The following is a 26,529-nucleotide window of genomic DNA, read 5'->3' on the forward strand; positions in this document are numbered from 1 at the left end:
CCGATGGGGCTCTCTCCTCTATTCGTCCTTCGTCTTTCTCAGTACCCCGGTCCATTATACACTCTCTCTCCCTTTGCTCCTTCCTTCCCCTCTCTCTCTTTCCTTCACTCCCTCCCTAATTTTTCTCAGTATCCTTCCCCTAATGTTTCTGTTGCACAAGCCTCACAATTACACCCCCCCCTCTCCCTGGGGACTGGTCTACGGGGGTTCCACTCCAATAGGTTCAGCTGATAGGGTCAAAATGAAGGGCTGACACCTACTGCTGGACTACGGGCTATGGTGATGGAGCGGGGGGTCAGGGACTAGTACACACACTAAGGGTGCATCCCAAAAATGTTCACTTGCTCACTTTCTCTCTGGATTTGAATAGACATGAGTGGTATGTTGAAAGTTGCTCCAACCCATGTCTACACCAATCCAACGCTGTTAAATGTGGGGGGGAGAAGGAAACGACTGCGGACTTCAGGAGGGAGGAGAGGTTATTGGGACTCACCCTTGAGGATTGGGAGGGTGGGGTGTGTGTAGGGAGGGTCTGGTGAGGTTAGTCGAAGCAGGAAGCAACATAACATTGCTTACTGTATCCTAGTGTGGAATGTACACACAGGACAGCATCAACTAGTCACAACCTTTACGCCATTTAAAGCTCATTACAACTGCTGTTCTAGTATCATCACTCCAAGGGAGTCAGGACAGTTTTCAGAGACTTGCCGCTGGACTGTGATTCCATAGTTAACCTGAGGATTGACAGACAGGTGAGTGACTCTTTTTTTGTCTTGCTTTCCTGGTTAGACTCCTTACCAGGACTTGAAATGAGTTGGGAAGAGAGTGCCACTAACCTAACGGGAAACAACATACAACCAACCAGATAGAAACAGCTGAGATGGGAACAATGTCCATTATTTTAGTCCATTCTATCTCTCTGTCCTAGTCGCTAGTGCTGAACAATGTTGTGTGGCAGAGGGCTGAGAGACGGGTTATCAGAGGGCTGAGAGACGGGTTATCAGAGGGCTGAGAGACGGGTTATCAGAGGGCTGAGAGACGGGTTATCAGGGGGCTGAGAGACGGGTTATCAGAGGGCTGAGAGACGGGTTATCAGGGGGCTGAGAGACGGGTTATCAGAGGGCTGAGAGACGGGTTATCAGGACGTGTGTGGGTGTCTCCGTCTTAACAGACACACAACAGGTGTCCTGCCTGTCCTGAGTCGTGTTGCGTGAGTGTGAGAGGGGTTAGCAGGACTAACGATGGCTGTTCCACACTACAGACCACAGCAGGGAAGGACAGAACAGGGATCACACAGCCCTACCCAGCAGCTGACCCCAGCCTAGTCCACTACCACTTGTGTTTCATAAACTGTTAGTGTGTCAATGTGATTTAACATACTGTATGGTTATTGTTGTGAGTATCAGTACAATACATTGTGGTGTGCAGTAGTATAATACATTGTGGTGTGTAGTAGTATAATAGATTGTGTTGTGTAATACATTGTGGTGTGTAGTAGTATAATACATTGTGGTGTGTAGTAGTGTAATACATTGTGGTGTGTAGTAGTGTAATACATTGTGGTGTGTAGTAGTGTAATACATTGTGGTGTGTAGTAGTATAATACATTGTGGTGTGTAGTAGTATAATACATTGTGGTGTGTAGTAGTGTAATACATTGTGGTGTGTAGTAGTATAATACATTGTGTTGTGTAATACATTGTGGTGTGTAGTAGTATAATACATTGTGGTGTGTAGTAGTATAATATATTGTGGTGTGTAGTAGTGTAATACATTGTGGTGTGTAGTAGTATAATACATTGTGGTGTGTAGTAGTATAATACATTGTGGTGTGTAGTAGTGTAATACATTGTGGTGTGTAGTAGTGTAATACATTGTGGTGTGTAGTAGTATACTACATTGTGGTGTGTAATACATTGTGGTGTGTAATACATTGTGGTGTGTAGTAGTATAATACATTGTGGTGTGTAGTAGTATAATAGATTGCGGTGTGCAGTAGTATAATAGATTGTGGTGTGTAATACATTGTGGTGTGTAGTAGTGTAATACATTGTGGTGTGCAGTGGTGTGTAATACATTGTGGTGTGTAGTAGTATAATACATTGTGGTGTGTAGTAGTATAATACATTGTGGTGTGCAGTAGTATAATACATTGTGGTGTGTAATACATTGTGGTGTGCAGTAGTATAATACATTGTGGTGTGTAGTAGTATAATAGATTGTGTTGTGTAATACATTGTGGTGTGTAGTAGTATAATACATTGTGGTGTGTAGTAGTATAATACATTGTGGTGTGTGTTGTAATACATTGTGGTGTGTAGTAGTGTAATACATTGTGGTGTGTAGTAGTATAATACATTGTGGTGTGTAGTAGTGTAATACATTGTGGTGTGTAGTAGTGTAATACATTGTGGTGTGTAGTAGTATAATACATTGTGGTGTGTAGTAGTGTAATACATTGTGGTGTGTAGTAGTGTAATACATTGTGGTGTGTAGTAGTATACTACATTGTGGTGTGTAATACATTGTGGTGTGTAATACATTGTGGTGTGTAGTAGTATAATACATTGTGGTGTGTAGTAGTATAAAATATTGTGGTGTGTAGTAGTATAATAGATTGTGGTGTGCAGTAGTATAATAGATTGTGGTGTGTAATACATTGTGGTGTGTAGTAGTGTAATACATTGTGGTGTGCAGTGGTGTGTAATACATTGTGGTGTGTAGTAGTATAATACATTGTGGTGTGTAGTAGTATAATACATTGTGGTGTGCAGTAGTATAATACATTGTGGTGTGTAATACATTGTGGTGTGTAGTAGTGTAATACATTGTGGTGTGCAGTAGTATAATACATTGTGGTGTGTAATACATTGTGGTGTGTAGTAGTATAATACATTGTGGTGTGCAGTAGTGTAATACATTGTGGTGTGTAATACATTGTGGTGTGTAGTAGTATAATACATTGTGGTGTGTAGTAGTATAATACATTGTGGTGTGTAGTAATATAATACATTGTGGTGTGTAGTAGTATAATACATTGTGGTGTGCAGTAGTATAATACATTGTGGTGTGTAATACACTGTGGTGTGTAGTAGTATAATACATTGTGGTGTGTAATGCATTGTGTGTAGTAGTATAATACATAATAGTGTGTAGTAGTAGTATTATAGTACTGTACCAGGGTACTGTAGCAGTCATCTGTCTGTGTTTAGCTATATTTGTGGGGATATTATACATGCTTCTGTAATACTTGGAATGTATTACACATCTATGATCTGTAACCTACTCTCACATCTATGGTACGACATCTATGATCTGTAACCTAGTCTCACAGCTATGGTACGACATCTATGATCTGTAACCTAGCCTCACATCTATGGTACGACATCTATAATCTGTAACCTCACATCTATGGTACGACATCTATGATCTGTACCCTAGCCTCACATCTATGGTACAACATCTATGATCTGTAACCTAGCCTCACATCTATGGTACGACATCTATGATCTGTAACCTAGCCTCACATCTATGGTACGACATCTATGATCTGTAACCTAGCCTCACATCTATGATCTGTAACCTAGCCTCACATCTATGGTACGACATCTATGATCTGTAACCTAGCCTCACATCTATGGTACAACATCTATGATCTGTAACCTAGCCTCACAGCTATGGTACGACATCTATGATCTGTAACCTAGCCTCACAGCTATGGTACGACATCTATGATCTGTAACCTAGCCTCACATCTATGGTACAACATCTATGATCTGTAACCTCAGATCTATGGTACGACATCTATGATCTGTAACCTAGCCTCACATCTATGGTACGACATCTATGATCTGTAACCTAGCCTCACATCTATGGTACGACATCTATGATCTGTAACCTAGCCTCACATCTATGGTACGACATCTATGATCTGTAACCTAGCCTCACATCTATGGTACGACATCTATGATCTGTAACCTAGTCTCACATCTATGGTACGACATCTATGATCTGTAACCTAGCCTCACAGCTATGGTACGACATCTATGATCTGTAACCTAGCCTCACATCTATGGTACGACATCTATGATCTGTAACCTAGCCTCACATCTATGATCTGTAACCTAGTCTCACATCTATGGTACGACATCTATGATCTGTAACCTCACATCTATGGTATGACATCTATGATCTGTAACCTAGCCTCACATCTATGGTACGATATCTATGATCTGTAACCTAGCCTCACATCTATGGTACGACATCTATGATCTGTAACCTAGCCTCACATCTATGCTACGACATCTATGATCTGTAACCTAGCCTCACAGCTATGGTACGACATCTATGATCTGTAACCTAGCCTCACATCTATGGTACGACATCTATGATCTGTAACCTAGCCTCACATCTATGGTACGACATCTATAATCTGGAACCTAGCCTCACATCTATGGTACGACATCTATGATCTGTAACCTATCCTCACATCTATGGTACGACATCTATGATCTGTAACCTATCCTCACATCTATGGTACGACATCTATGATCTGTAACCTCACATCTATGGTACGACATCTATGATCTGTAACCTAGCCTCACATCTATGGTACGACATCTATGATCTGTAACCTAGCCTCACATCTATGGTACGACATCTATGATCTGTAACCTAGCCTCACATCTATGGTACGACATCTATGATCTGTAACCTAGCCTCACATCTATGGTACGACATCTATGATCTGTAACCTAGTCTCACATCTATGGTACGACATCTATGATCTGTAACCTAGCCTCACAGCTATGGTACGACATCTATGATCTGTAACCTAGCCTCACATCTATGGTACGACATCTATGATCTGTAACCTAGCCTCACATCTATGATCTGTAACCTAGTCTCACATCTATGGTACGACATCTATGATCTGTAACCTCACATCTATGGTATGACATCTATGATCTGTAACCTAGCCTCACATCTATGGTACGATATCTATGATCTGTAACCTAGCCTCACATCTATGGTACGACATCTATGATCTGTAACCTAGCCTCACATCTATGGTACGACATCTATGATCTGTAACCTAGCCTCACAGCTATGGTACGACATCTATGATCTGTAACCTAGCCTCACATCTATGGTACGACATCTATGATCTGTAACCTAGCCTCACATCTATGGTACGACATCTATAATCTGTAACCTAGCCTCACATCTATGGTACGACATCTATGATCTGTAACCTATCCTCACATCTATGGTACGACATCTATGATCTGTAACCTATCCTCACATCTATGGTACGACATCTATAATCTGTAACCTAGCCTCACATCTATGGTACGACATCTATGATCTGTAACCTAGCCTCACATCTTTGGTACGACATCTATGATCTGTAACCTAGCCTCACATCTATGATCTGTAACCTAGCCTCACATCTATGGTACGACATCTATGATCTGTAACCTAGCCTCACAGCTATGGTACGACATCTATGTGCACAATGGCCAGTAGTTTACTGGACAGAAAGTCCCAGGTACTGGATAGAAGAATAGAACCATAGAGATCCTGATAATTACTACTCGTTCCTAATTCTATGAATTGGACATCCCAACTACACTAAGCCTTAGAATAAACCCTTTTGGGAGAATATACCGCTATGCAATGTGATTTATTTTTGCTCTCCTACGTGTCCGGTTGCACAGTCTGTGGTGCAGACTGCTGTTGTCAGAGTCAGTCAGAGTTGTCACGGCACCACTAGGTGTCTCTCCACACTGTTTAAAACCAAGCTTCTGAAGCTTTTACTTTCCCTTTCTCTGATTGGTCCAACACAAGCCTGTCTCCAGAAATCACCATAATCCTCTTTGATACAACAACCCCCCGGCCCCTTGGCCCCCACCCTCGGCCCCCACCCTCGGCCCCCTGCCCCACGCCTACCCACTATCCCTCTCTATTAATTTAAATTCAATTCAAGGGGCTTTATTGGCATGGGAAACATATGTTAACATTGCCAAAGCAAGTGAAGTAGATAATAAACAAAAGTGAAATAAACAATAAAAATGTCTCTCTCTCTCTCTCTCTCTCTCTCTCTCTCTCTCTCTCTCTCTCTCTCTCTCTCTCTCTCTCTCTCTCTCTCCACCTCTCCCTCTCTCCACTACAACAACCTTTGTAAACCCGTAGAGGGGGGGAGGAGGAAGAGAGTTTAATCTAAGCAGATTATGATGTAAACTGTTGGAGGGGAAGGAGTGGAAGTGGGGAAGAGATATGCTGGCTGGCTGCTACAGTAACTTCCAGTGGCAGGGCTGGTTGTAGCAGCCAGCAGGGTCCTGTCTGCTACTAACCTCTCTCTCTCTCTCCCTGAGCCTTGAGCCACGGCCCTAAACCTACGCCCTTCGTCCCTCAGCACGGACTACCCAGGGGCCTCTTTTCTAACACCCCATTTAGAGCCTACTGAGAAGGATTACAACGTTAGGCTGTTAGGGACAGCGTTTCCTGTAGTTACAGCTGAGACATTTGGAAGTTTATTCTTTGGAGGAGGAAGTATGGTCTCTTGTTCGCTGGAGTAAGATCTTTGGTGGCAGAACTTTTCTTGGATTTGACTTTGGGTTTTTCTTTTATTTGAAGAAAGAAGTTGAACACCTCTGGTTTCTCCTCTTCTTTCCCTGTGGACGTGTTTATTGGAGAGGTAGAGAAGCGAGGGAGGGAGCAGCATGGAGGAGTGAAGCAGACGGAGGTGTGGATTGATGAATGGATGAATAGAAGCTGGAGAGAAAGAGCCTGGTCTAGTGATGTGGTATACAATGTTGATTTTGGGGCAGTAACTCTCAGCACCACAAACGAGATAAGCTTGGTAGTGTGGGTGTTATCTCTAGTGTACACTTGGTAGTGTGGATGTTATCTCTAGTGTACACTTGGTAGTGTGCGTGTTATCTCTAGTGTACACTTGGTAGTGTGGGTGTTATCTCTAGTGTACACTTGGTAGTGTGGGTGTTATCTCTAGTGTACACTTGGTAGTGTGGGAGTTATCTCTAGTGTACACTTGGTAGTGTGCGTGTTATCTCTAGTGTACACTTGGTAGTGTGGGTGTTATCTCTAGTGTACACTTGGTAGTATGGGTGTTATCTCTAGTGTACACTTGGTAGTGTGGATGTTATCTCTAGTGTACACTTGGTAGTGTGGATGTTATCTCTAGTGTACACTTGGTAGTGTGGATGTTAACTCTAGTGTACACTTGGTAGTGTGGGTGTTATCTCTAGTGTACACTTGGTAGTGTGGATGTTAACTCTAGTGTACACTTGGTAGTGTGGGTGTTATCTCTAGTGTACACTTGGTAGTGTGGATGTTAACTCTAGTGTACACTTGGTAGTGTGGATGTTAACTCTAGTGTACACTTGGTAGTGTGGGTGTTATCTCTAGTGTACACTTGGTAGTGTGGGTGTTATCTCTAGTGTACACTTGGTAGTGTGGGTGTTATCTCTAGTGTACACTTGGTAGTGTGGGTGTTATCTCTAGTGTACACTTGGTAGTGTGGGTGTTATCTCTAGTGTACACTTGGTAGTGTGGATGTTAACTCTAGTGTACACTTGGTAGTGTGGGTGTTATCTCTAGTGTACACTTGGTAGTGTGGATGTTATCTCTAGTGTACACTTGGTAGTGTGGGTGTTATCTCTAGTGTACACTTGGTAGTGTGGATGTTAACCCTCTTCTAAAGAAGCAGTCATGTTGCTTGTACAGGGTGGTGTTTGACTTCGTCAGAACCTTCCAGAACCCTGGATCACTGGGGCAGCATGGAGCTGCTGAATCTAACGTGATCAAACTGTTCCAACTGGGATCCTCCTTTAACCCTGTCCTTGGACAACACTGTCTGGTCCTCCTTCTCCCTGACTTCCTGAGTCTCTAGGGAACATACAGACTCCTGTTCCAACTGGGATCCTCCTTTAACCCTGTCCTTGGACAACACTGTCTGGTCCTCCTTCTCCCTGACTTCCTGAGTCTCTAGGGAACATACAGACTCCTGTTCCAACTGGGATCCTCCTTTAACCCTGTCCTTGGACAACACTGTCTGGTCCTCCTTCTCCCTGACTTCCTGAGTCTCTAGGGAACATACAGACTCCTGTTCCAACTGGGATCCTCCTTTAACCCTGTCCTTGGACAACACTGTCTGGTCCTCCTTCTCCCTGACTTCCTGAGTCTCTAGGGAACATACAGACTCCTGTTCCAACTGGGATCCTCCTTTAACCCTGTCCTTGGACAACACTGTCTGGTCCTCCTTCTCCCTGACTTCCTGAGTCTCTAGGGAACATACAGACTCCTGTTCCAACTGGGATCCTCCTTTAACCCTGTCCTTGGACAACACTGTCTGGTCCTCCTTCTCCCTGACTTCCTGAGTCTCTAGGGAACATACAGACTCCTGTTGGGTTGTTGTTTGTCTGAATACAGTACATCTGATAAAACCCAGTGGGTCGACCCCTACAGATGCTGTCAGTGGGGTCGTCAGTGGGGTCGTCAGCAGCCGTAGTGATGCGTCGTGGGAACGCCGGCGGTTGGAACGTTGGCGTTGGTGCCAGGATGACATGGATCATCACCCTGTGGATTATCTGGTCCAGCTGGCTCTGCTTCACGGCCAACGCTCAGATGAAGATACCGCCAGAAACGTGAGTACCCTAATCATGGCCTCACCCAAAACATGTGGACCTCACACCCCTCTTGCACTGTTAGTAGAAGAGTACTGTATATCTATAGTTCATGTTACTGTACCCATCACTGTCCCCTATACACTGTCAGTAGAATAGTACTGTATATCTATAGTTCATGTTACTGTACCCATCACTGTCCCCTATACACTGTCAGTAGAATAGTACTGTATATCTATAGTTCATGTTACTGTACCCATCACTGTCCCCTATACACTGTCAGTAGAATAGTACTGTATATCTATAGTTCATGTTACTGTACCCATCACTGTCCCCTATACACTGTCAGTAGAATAGTACTGTATATCTATAGTTCATGTTACTGTACCCATCACTGTCCCCTATACACTGTCAGTAGAATAGTACTGTATAATAGTACTGTATATCTATAGTTCATGTTACTGTACCCATCACTGTCCCCTATACACTGTCAGTAGAATAGTACTGTATATCTATAGTTCATGTTATACGTAGCGTTTGTGTGCTGACCAAGAGACTCCTCATTGACACACTGTCCTGATGCTGAGGTAAAGGCTCTACTCACCATTGAACTGGATACCTGCAACACAGAGAGAGATGTACCTAGAGTAGTCTCTTCCAATAGATAGAGACACATACAGAGAGAGATAGCTAGAGAGACAGAGAGAGAGATAGCTAGAGAGAGAGATAGCTAGAGAGACAGAGAGAGAGATAGCTAGGAGACAGAGAGAGAGAGAGCTAGAGAGACAGAGACAGAGAGAGAGACAGAGAGACAGAGAAAGAGACAGATACTGAGACAGAGAGACAGATACTGAGACAGAGAGAAATAGCTAGAGAGACAGATACTGAGACAGAGAGAGAGAGCTAGAGAGACAGAGAGAGAGAGCTAGAGAGACAGAGACAGAGACAGAGATACTGAGACAGAGAGACAGAGAGAAATAGCTACAGAGACAGAGAGAGAGAGAGCTAGGAGACAGAGAGAGAGCTAGAGAGACAGAGACAGAGAGACAGAGAAAGAGACAGATACTGAGACAGAGAGACAGATACTGAGACAGAGAGAAATAGCTAGAGAGACAGAGACAGAGAGACAGAGATACTGAGACAGAGAGACAGAGAGAGAGAGCTAGAGAGACAGAGATACTGAGACAGAGAGACAGATACTGGGACAGCGAGACAGCGAAAGAGACAGATACTGAGACAGAGAGACAGAGACAGATAGAGAGAGAGACAGAACTAAGACAAAGAACTAAGAACTGAGTCAGAGTCACATCAGTGGTGGGAAACCCTTGTCTTAGAGAGCTCCTCTGATTGTGTTCATGTTGGGAGGCCCTCAGAACTGTATTCTCATATCCTCTCACCAAGTGTGTTAGCCAGCTTTCTGTGACTGGACCTACAACGTCACCATGAATTTATCTGGAAATGTGTTTCCTTATACACTATCAGTAAAACAAATCTGTCTCCTCTGAAATGAATGTGTATTATGATCTCCCCCCATATTATGGTCAACCTGTCATCAATACCATCATCCCTAAAATACCACGGTTGTAGGGTTATATACTGACTCATTTCATTTACAATGTGTACCTACTAGCTAAGCTAACCATTTGTCCAGGACTTGAAACAAGGCTCAGTGTCTGTACTAAGTGCTTGAGCAGCAGCTGTGATTGTCCTTTTATCTGTCCTCCACTGTCCAGGGGGTCAGGAAGGATTGGGTTCTCGGAGGCCTGGCCTGTATGGGTTTAAGGCAAAGGCTGAATGACAGTGCATATACGCTTAGCTTCCCAGTGTAAGCATTTAGCATATTAGCTCTATAGCGTTAGCATCATAGACTTTTAGCATGTAGCATAGTATCTTTTCATTGTTAGCATGTACCATATTAACTCTCCAGCATTAGCATAGCATATTAGCTCTGTAGCATGCAGCATAGTAGCGCCCCTGTGTTAGCATGTAGCATAATAGCCCTCCAGTGGGGCTTCCTGGATGCTCTTACCAAAGATATAGATAGCGACACTGTAGCCCACTATATTGTAGGTTATTATAATAACCTCTTGTACGCTAGCTGCTTCCTCTGCTCCTCTGGCTGTGTTGAGTCATCTGTTCCCCAGCTCACCTCTCTAACCCCCATCTGTTCCCCAGCTCACCTCTCTAACCCCCATCTGTTCCCCAGCTCACCTCTCTACCCCCATCTGTTCCCCAGCTCACCTCTCTAACCCCCATCTGTTCCCCAGCTCACCTCTCTAACCCCCATCTGTTCCCCAGCTCACCTCTCTAACCCCCATCTGTCCCCCAGCTCACCTCTCTAACCCCCATCTGTTCCCCAGCTCACCTCTCTAACCCCCATCTGTCCCCCAGCTCACCTCTCTAACCCCCATCTGTTCCCCAGCTCACCTCTCTAACCCCCATCTGTTCCCCCAGCTCACCTCTCTAACCCCCATCTGTTCCCCAGCTCACCTCTCTAACCCCCATCTGTTCCCCAGCTCACCTCTCTAACCCCCATCTGTTCCCCAGCTCACCTCTCTAACCCCCATCTGTTCCCCAGCTCACCTCTCTAACCCCCATCTGTCCCCCAGCTCACCTCTCTAACCCCCATCTGTTCCCCAGCTCACCTCTCTAACCCCCATCTGTTCCCCAGCTCACCTCTCTAACCCCCATCTGTTCCCCAGCTCACCTCTCTAACCCCCATCTGTTCCCCAGCTCACCTCTCTAACCCCCATCTGTTCCCCAGCTCACCTCTCTAACCCCCATCTGTTCCCCAGCTCACCTCTCTAACCCCCATCTGTTCCCCAGCTCACCTCTCTAACCCCCATCTGTTCCCCAGCTCACCTCTCTAACCCCCATCTGTCCCCCAGCTCACCTCTCTAACCCCCATCTGTTCCCCAGCTCACCTCTCTAACCCCCATCTGTTCCCCAGCTCACCTCTCTAACCCCCATCTGTTCCCCCAGCTCACCTCTCTAACCCCCATCTGTCCCCCAGCTCACCTCTCTAACCCCCATCTGTTCCCCAGCTCACCTCTCTAACCCCCATCTGTTCCCCCAGCTCACCTCTCTAACCCCCATCTGTTCCCCAGCTCACCTCTCTAACCCCCATCTGTTCCCCAGCTCACCTCACTAACCCCCATCTGTTCCCCAGCTCACCTCTCTAACCCCCATCTGTTCCCCAGCTCACCTCTCTAACCCCCATCTGTTCCCCAGCTCACCTCTCTAACCCCCATCTGTTCCCCAGCTCACCTCTCTAACCCCCATCTGTTCCCCAGCTCACCTCTCTAACCCCCATCTGTTCCCCAGCTCACCTCTCTAACCCCCATCTGTTCCCCAGCTCACCTCTCTAACCCCCATCTGTCCCCCAGCTCACCTCTCTAACCCCCATCTGTTCCCCAGCTCACCTCTCTAACCCCCATCTGTTCCCCAGCTCACCTCTCTAACCCCCATCTGTTCCCCAGCTCACCTCTCTAACCCCCATCTGTTCCCCAGCTCACCTCTCTAACCCCCATCTGTTCCCCAGCTCACCTCTCTAACCCCCATCTGTCCCCCAGCTCACCTCTCTAACCCCCATCTGTTCCCCAGCTCACCTCTCTAACCCCCATCTGTTCCCCAGCTCACCTCTCTAACCCCCATCTGTTCCCCAGCTCACCTCTCTAACCCCCATCTGTCCCCCAGCTCACCTCTCTAACCCCCATCTGTTCCCCAGCTCACCTCTCTAACCCCCATCTGTTCCCCCCAGCTCACCTCTCTAACCCCCATCTGTTCCCCAGCTCACCTCTCTAACCCCCATCTGTTCCCCAGCTCACCTCTCTAACCCCCATCTGTTCCCCAGCTCACCTCTCTAACCCCCATCTGTTCCCCAGCTCACCTCTCTAACCCCCATCTGTCCCCCAGCTCACCTCTCTAACCCCCATCTGTTCCCCAGCTCACCTCTCTAACCCCCATCTGTTCCCCAGCTCACCTCTCTAACCCCCATCTGTCCCCCAGCTCATCTCTCTAACCCCCATCTGTTCCCCAGCTCACCTCTCTAACCCCCATCTGTTCCCCAGCTCACCTCTCTAACCCCCATCTGTCCCCCCAGCTCACCTCTCTAACCCCCATCTGTTCCCCAGCTCACCTCTCTAACCCCCATCTGTTCCCCAGCTCACCTCTCTAACCCCCATCTGTTCCCCAGCTCACCTCTCTAACCCCCATCTGTTCCCCCAGCTCACCTCTCTAACCCCCATCTGTTCCCCAGCTCACCTCTCTAACCCCCATCTGTCCCCCAGCTCACCTCTCTAACCCCCATCTGTTCCCCAGCTCACCTCTCTAACCCCAGTCCCCGCCGGTGGTTTAGTAACACGCACGCACGCACGCACGCACGCACGCACACACACACACACACACACACACACACACACACACACATCCACACACAAATAAAGTACATTATGGCCCCACAACTCTAATGAAAATAAATTCATTTTCAAGAACCATCTGTTCTAAGTATACCAGAACATTGACTTTCTGAAAATAGGCTCCAGTACAGTTAAGTAACTAATATAACATGTGGTATTGTGAACTCATTAGGACATGTCTAGGACCCAATGCCATGAATCAGAGAGAAGCTCAATTCATCAATCAAATGTCTTCTATTAAGCCCTTTTGTTTCATCAGCAGTTTGTTTCCAGAGACCCAGACTAAACCCCGAAGAGCCATACAGAGGCTAGGAAAAACTCCCTAAAATGCAGGAACCTAGGAAGGAACCTAGAGAGGAGACTAGCTGTGTTTTGAATAAATTCATTCTGAAGAACCAGGCAGGTGCTGTTGCCATGGACTACTAGAATAAATTGACAGTAAACCGAGCTCTTCTATTGGGCCAATTGTATTTGGGTTTTTACAAAGCTTACAGTAATTTCCTGTATTTCCTTTCTGTTTTTCAGGGTTCAGCAATGGGCCGTCTCCTATGGAAAACAAATCATTTCTCTTTCAACAAAATACTCTGGGGCTCTTCTACTTCAAAAGGTAACGAGCAGAAACCACCTCTGATTTAGAGATGGATGAGTGGGGGGGAACAGTGTGTGTGTGTGTGTGTGTGTGTGTGTGTGTGTGTGTGTGTGTGTGTGTGTGTGTGTGTGTGTGTGTGTGTGTGTGTGTGTGTGTGTGTGTGTGTGTGTGTGTGTGTGTGTGTGTGTGTGTGTGTGTGTGTGTGTGTTGAGGGGCTTCCCTGCAGGGTGAGCTCAGCCCTGAAATCAAAGAGAGAAGGGCGGCAAGAAAGGATTTGTATGATCACTGCTGTTTGTGGATGTTGAATGGAGACTGTGTTTGCATGTGGAGGAAATACTGTAGGGGGTTTGGGAGGCCACGTTGATGACATTATCAACGCAGGAGATATTCATTTCTATGTTTGTGTGAAAGAGAGAGAATAGAGTACTGTACTTTCATGTTGTTGGATAAGAAGAAAGAGAGAGAGGAGGAAAGAGAGGATAGAGGAGAGAGAATAGGAAAGAGAAGAGAGAGGAGGAAAGAGAGGGAGAGGAGGAAAGGGAGGAAAGAGAGGAAAGAGGGAGGAAAGAGAGGAAGGTGGGAGGAAAGAGAGGAAGGAGGGAAGACAGGAAGGAGGAAAGAGAGGAAGAGAGGAGGAGAGAGAGGAGGAAAGAGAGGAAGAGAGGAGGAAAGAGAGGAAGGAAGGAAGAAGGATAGAGATCGATGGAGAGATGATTCCAGAATGTGGATTTACAGGGTTAATCTGGATCATATGACATCACAATGGTTTTAGGCTGTGAGGGGAGGGGTTAGGGAACCCTTCCTCCATCTACCAATCGGAAGCAGCCTTACTGTACAGTGCAGACTACATAACTGAAATGCCGGCCACTGGAATGACACACTACTGTAAAATGACCCTATCATACCGTAGGCTATTTAATAGGAACCAGAAACAGAACATGGAACTATAGTACGGTGTACCTTTTAGGAAATTCTCACCCTCAGAGGTGTAAGACTTGAGGCTGAGGGTGTCCTAAAAGGTATACCGTACCATGACTGTCTTATCAGTTGATAAAACATATAGATAGATTGGATTAGCCTCATTGTCATATGAGTGTGTTGCTGTCTGCCTTTCTGTTTATATCTCTTATTTCAGCTATGATGCCCATTAGTGCAGTGATATATTGGTTTAGACTTGGTGCTTGTCTTTCCAATGTCAGATTTCCTTTATATAAGTTCTGCTCTGTTTCCTGTTCACGGTGTGAGTCGTGAGGAGAGGACAGCCCTTGTAGGTGCTGATGATGTACGTTTGTGTGTGTGTGTGTGTGTGTGTGTGTGTGTGTGTGTGTGTGTGTGTGTGTGTGTGTGTGTGTGTGTGTGTGTGTGTGTGTGTGTGTGTGTTGGCCTAATTACCATCCTAGGTGTGAGTCCCAGCACTTCTCAGTAATTAGCACATGCTCTCTGTTCCCTAGCGACCCTGAAGACTACCCAGCAGGACCTGACAACATCTGTCTGGCCTAACTCACTCACTCACTCACTCTCACACACACACACTGGGGAATATAATGTCTTATTAGCATTATACTGGGGAATATAATGTCTTATTAGCATTATACTGGGGAATATAATGTGTCTTATTAACATTATACTGGGGAATATAATGTCTTATTAGCATTATACTGGGGAATATCATGTGTCTTATTAGCATTATACTGGGGAATATCATGTGTCTTATTAACATTATACTGGGGAATATAATGTCTTATTAGCATTATACTGGGGAATATAATGTCTTATTTGCATTATACTGGGGAATATAATGTCTTATTAGCATTATACTGGGGAATATAATGTCTTATTAGCATTATACTGGGGAATATAATGTCTTATTAACATTATACTGGGGAATATAATGTGTCTTATTAGCATTATACTGGGGAATATAATGTCTTATTAGCATTATACTGGGGAATATAATGTGTCTTATTAGCATTATACTGGGGAATATAATGTCTTATTAGCATTATACTGGGGAATATAATGTCTTATTAGCATTATACTGGGGAATATAATGTCTTATTAGCATTATACTGGGGAATATAATGTCTTATTAGCATTATACTGTGGTATATAATGTCTTATTAGCATTATACTGGGGAATATAATGTCTTATTTGCATTATACTGGGGAATATAATGTCTTATTAGCATTATACTGGGGAATATAATGTCTTATTAGCATTATACTGGGGAATATAATGTGTCTTATTAACATTATACTGGGGGATATAATGTGATTTATTAACATTATACTGGGGGATATAATGTGACTTATAAAGTCACTGTGGTTGTGTTGACAGTAGGCTCCTCAGTCAGCGTTTATAAAGTCACTGTGGTTGTGTTGACAGTAGGCTGCTCTGTCAGCATTTATAAAGTCACTGTGGTTGTGTTGACAGTAGGCTGCTCTGTCAGAGCTTATAAAATATAGGATGTTTGTTTTTTGCCTTTTCTTCCTTCCCTTCTTTCCAGGTCTGTCTGTGTGTATGCGTGTGTGTGTGTGCATGCCTGCGGCTCTGTCTATCTGCAGTTTCTATGTCTATATTTGTCATTTGGGGACAGAATAAAGTCCGGTTCTGTGTCCCAAATGGCACCCTATTCCCAATGAAGTGCACTACTTTTGACCGGGGCCCATGGAGTTCTGGTCAAAAGTAGTGCACTGCATAGGGAGTAGGGTGCCGTGTGGGACCAACCTCCTGGATTAACCCTGGACGACCTGGCTGACAGCTTAGTTTGATAGGAACACAATTCCCATCCATAGAGTCAGAGAACAGCACATACAATCATAAGAGTATTTTAGTGACAGACGGGAAAGGCTCTCGTGCTTTAATAGACTTAGGTTTCCTCTTTCCTGGCTCCTCCCCCCCTCCTTTCCTGGCTCCTCCACCCCGCTCTACCTTTCCTGGCTCCTCCACCCCGCTCTACCTTTCCTGGCTCCTCCACCCCGCTCTACCTTTCCTGGCTCCTCCACCCCGCTCTACCTTTCCTGGCTCCTCCACCCCGCTCTACCTTTCCTGGCTCCTCCACCCCGCTCTACCTTTCCTGGCTCCTCCACCCCGCTCTATCTTTCCTGCCACAGTCTGTGTGTTTGTATTTGTTTATTTGACAGGGTTCATGTACAAAACATATTATACCAGATTTTAGCTGCATAGCTAATTTCTTAGAACCCATAAGAGCGCAACACCATAATACACCATAATATACCATAATACACCATAATATACCATAATACACCATAATATACCATAATACACCATAATACACCATAATATACCATAATACACCATAATACACCATAATATACCATAATACACCATAATACACCATAATACACCATAATACCATAATACACCATAATACACCATAATACACCATAATACACCATAATACCATAATACACCATAATACACCATAATACACCATAATATACCATAATACACCATAATACACCATAATACCATAATATGCAGCTTGTTTGAGCTTGGTAATGAGTAGATTTCTCATACACCACATCGTACATACAGTATATGTTATTCTCATTAGCTTTGGAAAAGATCACTGTGAAAATTACAAGTTAAAACATTCACTTAATCTTCATCATAAACATCATCATCATCATCATAAACAGATCAATACTAAACTCATTATTCATGGTAAAGACGGCTGCATCTTCACACATGACTTCACCTGATAGTTAGCTGATTGATTACTGATTGGGGTTGTGTTTATTGATTGGTTGGGTGGTTGGTTGCTTGGGAAGCAACGTTTGCTTTTCATTTCCGTTGCCCGGGGGGAATCTGTGCTGCTCACTCAGCCACTGCTTCTATGATGCCCTCTTTTGACCATAAAGAGGCTGCATTTATGTTTATGGTGTTTGTACAAGACAGGTTAAGATAACATGGGACACACTGGGACGTTTTATCGTTGTCTGGAAGGTTTCTATGTGTTTTTCCTTCCTGGTTACTTTGGAATGGAACTCTTCTACAATCAATAGACGGTACAATTTCCGCTACTTCCTCCACACTCACCTGCTGAAGCCTTAAGGCCTGTCTTAGCTTTATACTATTCTTCCCATGGTATTAAGGAGTACACCACATCAGTCACCGGCTCTATCAATAAGTGCATCGAGGACGTCGTCCCCACAGTGACTGTACGTACATACCCCAACCAGAATCCATGGATTACAGGCAACATTCGCACTGAGCTAAAGGGTAGAGGTGCCGCTTTCAAGGAGCAGGACTGTAACCCAGAAGCTTCTAAGAAATCCCACTATGCCTTCCGACGAACCATCAAACGGTCAAAGCATCAATACAGGACTAAGATCGAATTTTACTACACCGGCTCCGACGCTCGTCCGATGTGGCAGGGCTTGCAAACAATTACAAACTACAAAGGGAAGCAGAGCCGCCAGTGACACGAGCCTACCAGACAAGCAAAATAACTTCTATGCTCGCTTCGAGGCAAGTAACACAGAAACGTGCATGAGAGCATCAGCTGTTCCGGACGACTGTATGATCACGATCTCCGCAGCCGATGTGAGTAAGACCTTAAATCAGGTCAACATTCACAAGGCTGCTGGGCCAGACGGATTACCAGGACGTGTACTCCGAGCATGCGCTGACCAACTGGCAGGTATCTTCACTGACATTTTCAACCTCTCCCTGTCTGAGTCTGTAATATCAACATGTTTCAAGCAGACCACCATAGTCCCTATGCCCAAGAACACTAAGGTAACCTGCCTAAATGACTACCGCCCCGTAGCACTCATGTCTGTAGCCATGAAATGCTTTGAAAGGCTGGTCATGGCTCACATCAACACCATTATCCCAGAAACCCTAGACCCACTCCAATTTGCATACCACACTAACAGATCGACGGATGATGCAATCTCTATTGCACTCCACACTGCCCTTTCTCACCTGGACAAAAGGAACACCTATGTGAGAATGCTGTTCATTGACTACAGCTCAGCGTTCAACACCATAGTGCCCTCAAAGCTCATCACTAAGCTAAGGACCCTGGGACTAAACACCTCCCTCTGCAACTGGATCCTGGACTTCCTGATGGGCCGCCCCCAGGTGGTAAGGGTAGGTAACAACACATCAACCACACTGATCCTCAACACGGGGCCCCTCAGGGGTGCGTCCTCAGTCCCCTCCTGTACTCCCTGTTCACTCATGACTGTATATTCAGGCACGACTCCAACACCATCATTAAGTTTGCTGATGACACAACAGTGGTAGGCCTGATCACCGACAATGATGAGACGGACTATAGGGAGGAGGTCAGCGACCTGACCGTGTGGTGCAAGGACAACAACCTCTCCCTCGACGTGATCAAGACAAAGGAGATGATTGTTGCCTACAGGAAAAGGAAGACCGAGCACGCCCCCCATTCTCATCGACGGGGCTGTAGTGGAGCAGGTTGAGAGCTTCAAGTTCCTTGGCGTCCACATCGCGTACGGCCCAGTACATCACTGGGGCCAAGCTTCCTGCCATCCAGGACCTCTATACCAGGTGGTGTCAGAGAGGAAGGCTCGAAAAATTGTCAGACTCCAGCCACCCTTGTCATAGACTGTTCTCTCTGCTACCGCACGGCAAACGGTACCGGTGCACCAAGTCTAGGTCCAAGAGGCTTCTAAACAGCTTCTACCCCCAAGCCATAAGACTCCTGAACAGCTAATCAAGTGGCTACCCAGACTTTTGCATTGCCTGCCCCCCCCCCCACGCTGCTGCTACTCTCTGTTATTTTCTATGCATAGCCACTTTAATAACTCTACCTACATGTACATAATTACCTCGACACCCATGACCCTGCACATTGACACATTGACTCTGTACCAGTACCCCCTGTATATAGCCCCACTATTGTTATGTACTGCTGCTCTTCAATTATTTGTTATTCTTATCTCTTACTTTTTTTGTATTTTCTTAAAACTGCATTTTTGGTTAAGGGCTTGTAAGTAAGCATTTCACTGTAAGGTCTACACCTGTTGTATTCGGCGCATGTGACAAATACAATTGGATTTGATTTGCTGAATGCCTGAAGCTTTCTAGGAGTGTCCCCTTGTCATCTCCCTCCTGCCCTCTGATCCAGTGATCCAGCCTGGGGTTCTATTCCCTCTGATCCAGTGATCCAGCCTGGGGTTCTATTCCCTCTGATCCAGTGATCCAGCCTGGGGTTCTATTGCCTCTGATCCAGGGATCCAGCCTGGGGTTCTATTCCCTCTGATCCAGGGATCCAGCCTGGGGTTCTATTCCCTCTGATCCAGTGATCCAGCCTGGGGTTCTATTCCCTCTGATCCAGTGATACAGCCTGGGGTACTATTCACTCTGATCCAGGGATCCAGCCTGGGGTTCTATTCCCTCTGATCCAGGGATCCAGCCTGGGGTTCTATTCCCTCTGATCCAGGGATCCAGCCTGGGGTTCTATTCCCTCTGATCCAGGGATCCAGCCTGGGGTTCTATTCCCTCTGATCCAGGGATCCAGCCTGGGGTTCTATTCCCTCCTGTCCTCTGATCCAGTGATCCAGCCTGGGGTTCTATTCCCTCTGATCCAGTGATCCAGCCAGGGGTTCTATTCCCTCTGATCCAGTGATCCAGCCTGGGGTACTATTCCCTCTGATCCAGTGATCCAGCCTGGGGCTCTATTCCCTCTGATCCAGTGATCCAGCCTGGGGTTCTATTCCCTCCTGCCCTCTGATCCAGTGATCCAGCCTGGGGTTCTATTCCCTCTGATCCAGTGATCCAGCCTGGAGTACTATTCCATCCTGTCCTCTGATCCAGTGATCCAGCCTGGGGTACTATTCCCTCCTGCCCTCTGATCCAGTGATCCAGCCTGGGGTTCTATTCCCTCTGATCCAGTGATCCAGCCTGGGGTACTATTCCATCCTGTCGTCTGATCCAGTGATCCAGCCTGGGGTACTATTCCCAGTGATCCAGCCTGGGGTTCTATTGCCTCTGATCCAGTGATCCAGCCTGGGGTTCTATTCCCTCTGATCCAGTGATCCAGCCTGGGGTTCTATTCCCTCTGATCCAGTGATCCAGCCTGGGATACTATTCACTCCTGGATCAGCCTGGTCATTTCTGAGATACTGGAACCAGCACGCCTGGCACCGACGATCATACCACGCTCAAAGTCCCTTAGGTCACTCGTTTTGCCCATTCTAACGTTTAATCGAGTAGTAACTGAATGCCTTGATGCCTGTTTGCCTGCTTTATATAGCAAGCCACAGCAACACTGCTTGTAGGAGCGAACCATTTTCGTGAACGGGGGTTTTGTACCTAATAAACTGTCCACTGAGTGTATTTGTGTGTTTAAGTTAATGTGTTGGTATGTGAGAGGTGATGAGGGCAGAGGGTTAACACCATTGTCAAAGACTGACTGTGGTAAAAACAACAGGAGATGATTAACAGACGACTTTAATCCACCAACAGCTGTTGAATAGTCACCAGCTGGGACAACAGAGTCAGATAGCGGTTTGTCAAGGTTCTATTTAGAGATAAGCTCTTTGTTCTCTAGCCAATCCAATACCAAGATCTAACTCTTCTCTGATTGTTGTCATACAATACGTTACATGTGTCTCTTATGACAGCTCCCTTGTGGAAGTGGATTCAATTACAGACTTGAAAACACCTGATTCCTGAAAGATAATAAAATCTGACAGTTCACCTGTGCAGTTAACAGGACATGATATCAGGGACCGTTGGTTACTTAAACATGTTTATTAACGGTATTTAACCCTTTCCTCTCCAGAAATACAAAGACATTGAGCCCACGGTGAAGATGGAGGAGGTGGACGGAGAGGAACTGGTGAAGAAGTTTGCTGAGGAGATGGAGGGCATGCTGGGTAGGAAGATGAAGTCTGTCAAGAGACTGGCGGAGGCAGCGGAGGACGCTGATCTATACCATGAATTCAACGCTACCTTAGAGGTCAGTCACAGTGTAATCACACCACTGTGTTCCTCCTTACGAATACACTTTTTAAGGGCTGTTGTTCAAAAGTAACCGATCGTCACAGACTGAGTTGGTGTACAGTGCATTCAGGGAGTATTAAGACCTCTTGACTTTTTCCACATAATGTTACATTACAGCCTTATTCTAAAATGGATTACCTTTTTTTCCCCCTCATCAATTTACACACAATAGCCCATAAGGACATCACAATACCCCATAAAGACATCACAATACCCCATAAAGACATCACAATACCCCATAATGACATCACAATACCCCATAATGACAAAGCAAAAACAGGTTTTTAAACATTAGACATGTATAAAAAAAAAATATGAAATATTACATTTACATAAGTATTCAGCCCCTTTACTCAGTACTTTGTTGAAGCAGCTTTGACAGCAATTACAGCCTTGAGTCTTCTTGGGTATGTCGCTACAAGCTTGACACACCTGTATTTGGGGAGTTTCTCCCATTCTTCTCTGCAGATCCTTTCAAGCTCTGTCAGGTTGGATGGGGAGTGTTGCTGCGCAGCTATTTTCAGGTCTCTCCAAAGATGTTCGATTGGATTCAAGTCCGGACTCTGGCTGGGACACTCAAGGACATTCAGAGAATTGTACCGAAGCTTCTCCTGCATTGTCTTCGCTGTGTGCTTGGAGTTGTTGTCCTGTAGGAAGGTCAACCTTCGTCCCAGTCAAAGGTCCTGAGCTCTCTGGAGCAGGTTTTCATCAAGGATCTTTCTGTACTTTGCTCTGTTCATCTTTCCCTCAATCCTGACTAGTCGACCAGTCCCTGCCGCTGAAAAACATCCCCACAGCATGATGCTGCCACCACCATGTTCAATCTTGGTTTCATCGGACCAGAGAATTTTGTTTCGCATGGTCTGAGAGTCCTTTAGGTGCCTTTTGGAAAACTCCAAGTGGGCTGTCATGTGCCTTTTACTGAGGAGGGGCTTCCATCTGGCCACTACCATAAAGGCCTGATTGGTGGAGTGCTGCAGAGATGGTTGCCCTTCTGGAAGGTTCTCCCATCTCCACAGAGGAACTCTAGAGCTCTGTCAGAGTGACCATCAGGTTCTTGGTCACCTCCCTGACCAAGGCCCTTCTCCCCTGAATTCTCAGTTTGGACGGGTGGCCAGCTCTAGGAAGAGTCTTGGTGGTTCCAAACTTTTTCCATTTAACAATGATGGAGACCACTGTGTTTTTGGGATATTCAATGCTGCAGAAATGTTTTGGTACCCTTCCCCCGATCTGTGCCTTGACACAATCCTGTCCTGGAGCTCTACAGACAATTCCTTCAACCTCATTGCTTGGTTTTTGCTCTGACATGCACTGTCAACTGTGGGACCTTATAGGTGTGTGCCTTTCCAAATCATATCCAGTCAATTGAATTTGCAACAGGTGGAGTCCAATCAAGTTGTTGAAACATCTCAAGTATGATCAATGGAAACAGGATGCACCTGAGCTCATAGCAAAGGGTCTGAATACTTTTTCTTTATACTATTTAATACATTTGCAAAAATGTCTTAAAATCTGTTTTCACTTTGTAATTTTTGGATATTGTGTGTAGATTGATGAGGTATTTGATTTATTTAATACATTTTAGAATAAGGCTGTAACGTAAAAAGTCAAGGGTACTGAATACTTTCCGAACGCAAAGTACACGTAACAAATATAACTTTATTATTATACATATAAAACACAAAACAAGATCATTACAGCTGTACAAAATATTCAAGGTTTGAAATGTACAGCAGCTATTGACCTTTGTGATGTGCACTCTCTTTTGCAGTTTGACCTTATCTTTTCCTATGATCTCTGTTGCAGTTTGACCTTATCTTTTCCTATGATCTCTGTTGCAGTTTGACCTTATCTTTTCCTATGATCTCTGTTGCAGTTTGACCTTATCTTTTCCTATGATCTCTGTTGCAGTTTGACCTTATCTTTTCCTATGATCTCTGTTGCAGTTTGACCTTATCTTTTCCTATGATCTCTGTTGCAGTTTGACCTTATCTTTTCCTATGATCTCTGTTGGAGTTTGACCTTATCATTTCCTATGATCTCTGTTGTAGTTTGACCTTATCTTTTCCTATGATCTCTGTTGGAGTTTGACCTTATCTTTTCCTATGATCTCTGTTGCAGTTTGACCTTATCTTTTCCTATGATCTCTGTTGGAGTTTGACCTTATCTTTTCCTATGATCTCTGTTGGAGTTTGACCTTATCATTTCCTATGATCTCTGTTGTAGTTTGACCTTATCTTTTCCTATGATCTCTGTTGTAGTTTGAACTTACCTTTTCCTATGATCTCTGTTGTAGTTTGACTACAGTAACTCTGTGATTTCTCCCTCCTCATCAGTTTGACTACAGTAACTCTGTGATTTCTCTCTCCTCATCAGTTTGACTACTATAACTCTGTGATTTCTCTCTCCTCATCAGTTTGACTACAGTAACTCTGTGATTTCTCTCTCCTCATCAGTTTGACTACAGTAACTCTGTGATTTCTCTCTCCTCATCAGTTTGACTACTATAACTCTATGCTGATCAACTCAGTGGATAAAGATGGAAACCCTATCGAGCTGGGAGGAGAGTTTCCTCTGGAAGAGAATGAACACTTCAACAAGCTCCAGGTCAACACTCTGCAGAGCGACATACAGGTTCCCACCAACGTTTACAACAAAGGTCAGCTAGCGGTGGTTCATTTAGCTGCTTAGGACAATGCCATGGTCTCTCAACATTATCCAGACAGGGTTGGGTTAGCCTCTTTTCTTTAAGACAATGCCGTGGTCTCTCAACATTATCCAGACAGGGTTGGGTTAGCTCCCTGTCTTTAGCTGCTTAGGACAATGCCATGGTCTCTCAACATTACCCAGACAGGGTTGGGTTAGCTCAGCTCCTGTTTAGGACAATGCCATGGTCTCTCAACATTATCCAGACAGGGTTGGGTTAGCTCCCTGTCTTTAGCTGTTTAGGACAATGCCATGGTCTCTCAACATTATCCAGACAGGGTTGGGTTAGCTCCCTGTCTTTAGCTGCTTAGGACAATGCCATGGTCTCTCAACATTATCCAGACAGGGTTGGGTTAGCTCCCTGTCTTTAGCTGCTTAGGAAAATCAAATCAAATCACATTTATTTATATAGCCCTTCTTACATCAGCTGATATCACAAAGTGCTGTACAGAAACACAGCCTAAAACCCCAAACAGCAAGCAATGCAGGTGTAGAAGCACGGTGGCTAGGAAAAACTCCCTAGAAAGGCCAAAACCTAGGAAGAAACCTAGAGAGGAACCAGGCTATGAGGGGTGGCCAGTCCTCTTCTGGCTGTGCCGGGTGGAGATTATGTTCAAATGTTCATAAATGACCAGCATTGTCAAATAATAATAATCATAGTAGTTGTCGAGGGTGCAACAAGTCAGTAACACAAGAGTAAGTGTCAGTTGGCTTTTTCATAGCCGATCTTTGAGAGTATCTCTACCGCTCCTGCTGTCTCTAGAGAAAATCCCAGTGGAAAGAGGGGAAACCGGCCAGGCAGAGACAGCAAGGGCGGTTCGTTGCTCCAGCCTTTCCGTTCACCTTCACACCCCTGGGCCAGACTACACTTAATCATAGGACCTACTGAAGAGATATGTCTTCAGTAAAGACTTAAAGGTTGAGACTGAGTCTGCGTCTCTCACATGGGTAGGCAGACTATTCCATAAAAATGGAGCTCTATAGGAGAAAGCCCTGCCTCCAGCTGTTTGCTTAGAAATTCTAGGAACAATTAGGAGGCCCGCGTCTTGTGACCGTAGCGTACGTGTAGGTATGTACGGCAGGACCAAATCGGAAAGATAGGTAGGAGCAAGCCCATGTAATGCTTTGTAGGTTAGCAGTAAAACCTTGAAATCAGCCCTTGCCTTAACAGGAAGCCAGTGTAGGGAGGCTAGCACTGGAGTAATATGATAAAAATGTTTGGTTCTAGTCAGGATTCTAGCAGCCGTGTTTAGCACTAACTGAAGTTTATTTAGTGCTTTATCCGGGTAGCAGGAAAGTAGAGCATTGCAGTAGTCCAACCTAGAAGTAACAAAGGCATGGATTGATTTTTCTGCATCATTTTTGGACAGAAAGTTTCTGTTTTTTGCAATGTTTCGTAGATGGAAAAAAGCTGTCCTTGAAACAGTCTTGATATGTTCTTCAAAAGAGAGATCAGGGTCCAGAGTAACACCGAGGTCCTTCACAGTTTTATTTGAGACGACTGTACAACCATCCAGATTAATTGTCAGATTCAACAGAAGATCTCTTTGTTTCTTGGGACCTAGAACAAGCATCTCTGTTTTGTCCGAGTTTAAGAGTAGAAAGTTTGCAGCCATCCACTTCTTTATGTCTGAGACACAGGCTTCTAGCGAGGGCAATTTTGGGGCTTCACCATGTTTCATTGAAATGTACAGCTGTGTGTCATCCGCATAGCAGTGAAATTTAACATTATGTTTTCGAATGACATCTCCAAGAGGTAAAATATATAGTGAAAACAATAGTGGTCCTAAAACGGAACCTTGAGGAACACCAAAATTTACAGTTGATTTGTCAGAGGACAAACCATTCACAGAGACAAACTGATATCTTTCCGACAGATAAGACCTAAACCAGGCCAGAACTTGTCCATGTAGACCAATTTGGGTTTCCAATCTCTCCAAAAGAATGTGGTGATCGATGGTATCAAAAGCAGCACTAAGATCTAGGAGCACGAGGACAGACGCAGAACCTCGGTCTGACGTCATTAAAAGGTCATTTACCACCTTCACAAGTGCAGTCTCAGTGCTATGATGGGGTCTAAAACCAGACTGAAGCGTTTCGTGTACATTGTTTGTCTTCAGGAAGGCAGTGAGTTGCTGCGCAACAGATTTTTCATTT

At 45.0% G+C, this 26,529-nt stretch overlaps 1 protein-coding gene across 7 annotated transcripts in view; it reads left to right on the forward strand.

Annotated features, from left to right (window-relative positions):
- The first annotated feature begins 435 nt into the window (after positions 1 to 435).
- Positions 436 to 26,529, forward strand: part of LOC106592269 (voltage-dependent calcium channel subunit alpha-2/delta-4) — a 241,091-nt gene continuing 214,997 nt past the window's right edge. For 3 of the 7 annotated variants that reach the window (XM_045722456.1, XM_045722454.1, XM_045722453.1), the window contains exons 1-4: positions 6,269 to 8,669; positions 13,592 to 13,673; positions 21,446 to 21,622; positions 24,163 to 24,325. In XM_045722456.1, the coding sequence (XP_045578412.1) occupies positions 8,491 to 8,669; positions 13,592 to 13,673; positions 21,446 to 21,622; positions 24,163 to 24,325 (601 nt within the window). In that variant the 5' untranslated portion in view covers positions 6,269 to 8,490. Of the gene's footprint in view, positions 753 to 6,267; positions 8,670 to 13,591; positions 13,674 to 21,445; positions 21,623 to 24,162; positions 24,326 to 26,529 lie in introns of those variants that run through there. The other 4 variants (XM_045722452.1, XM_045722451.1, XM_045722450.1 and 1 more) reach the window with 4 other exon arrangements.

This window comes from Salmo salar, chromosome ssa07 (genome assembly GCF_905237065.1).
Source record: "Salmo salar chromosome ssa07, Ssal_v3.1, whole genome shotgun sequence".
NCBI lineage: Eukaryota > Metazoa > Chordata > Actinopteri > Salmoniformes > Salmonidae > Salmo > Salmo salar.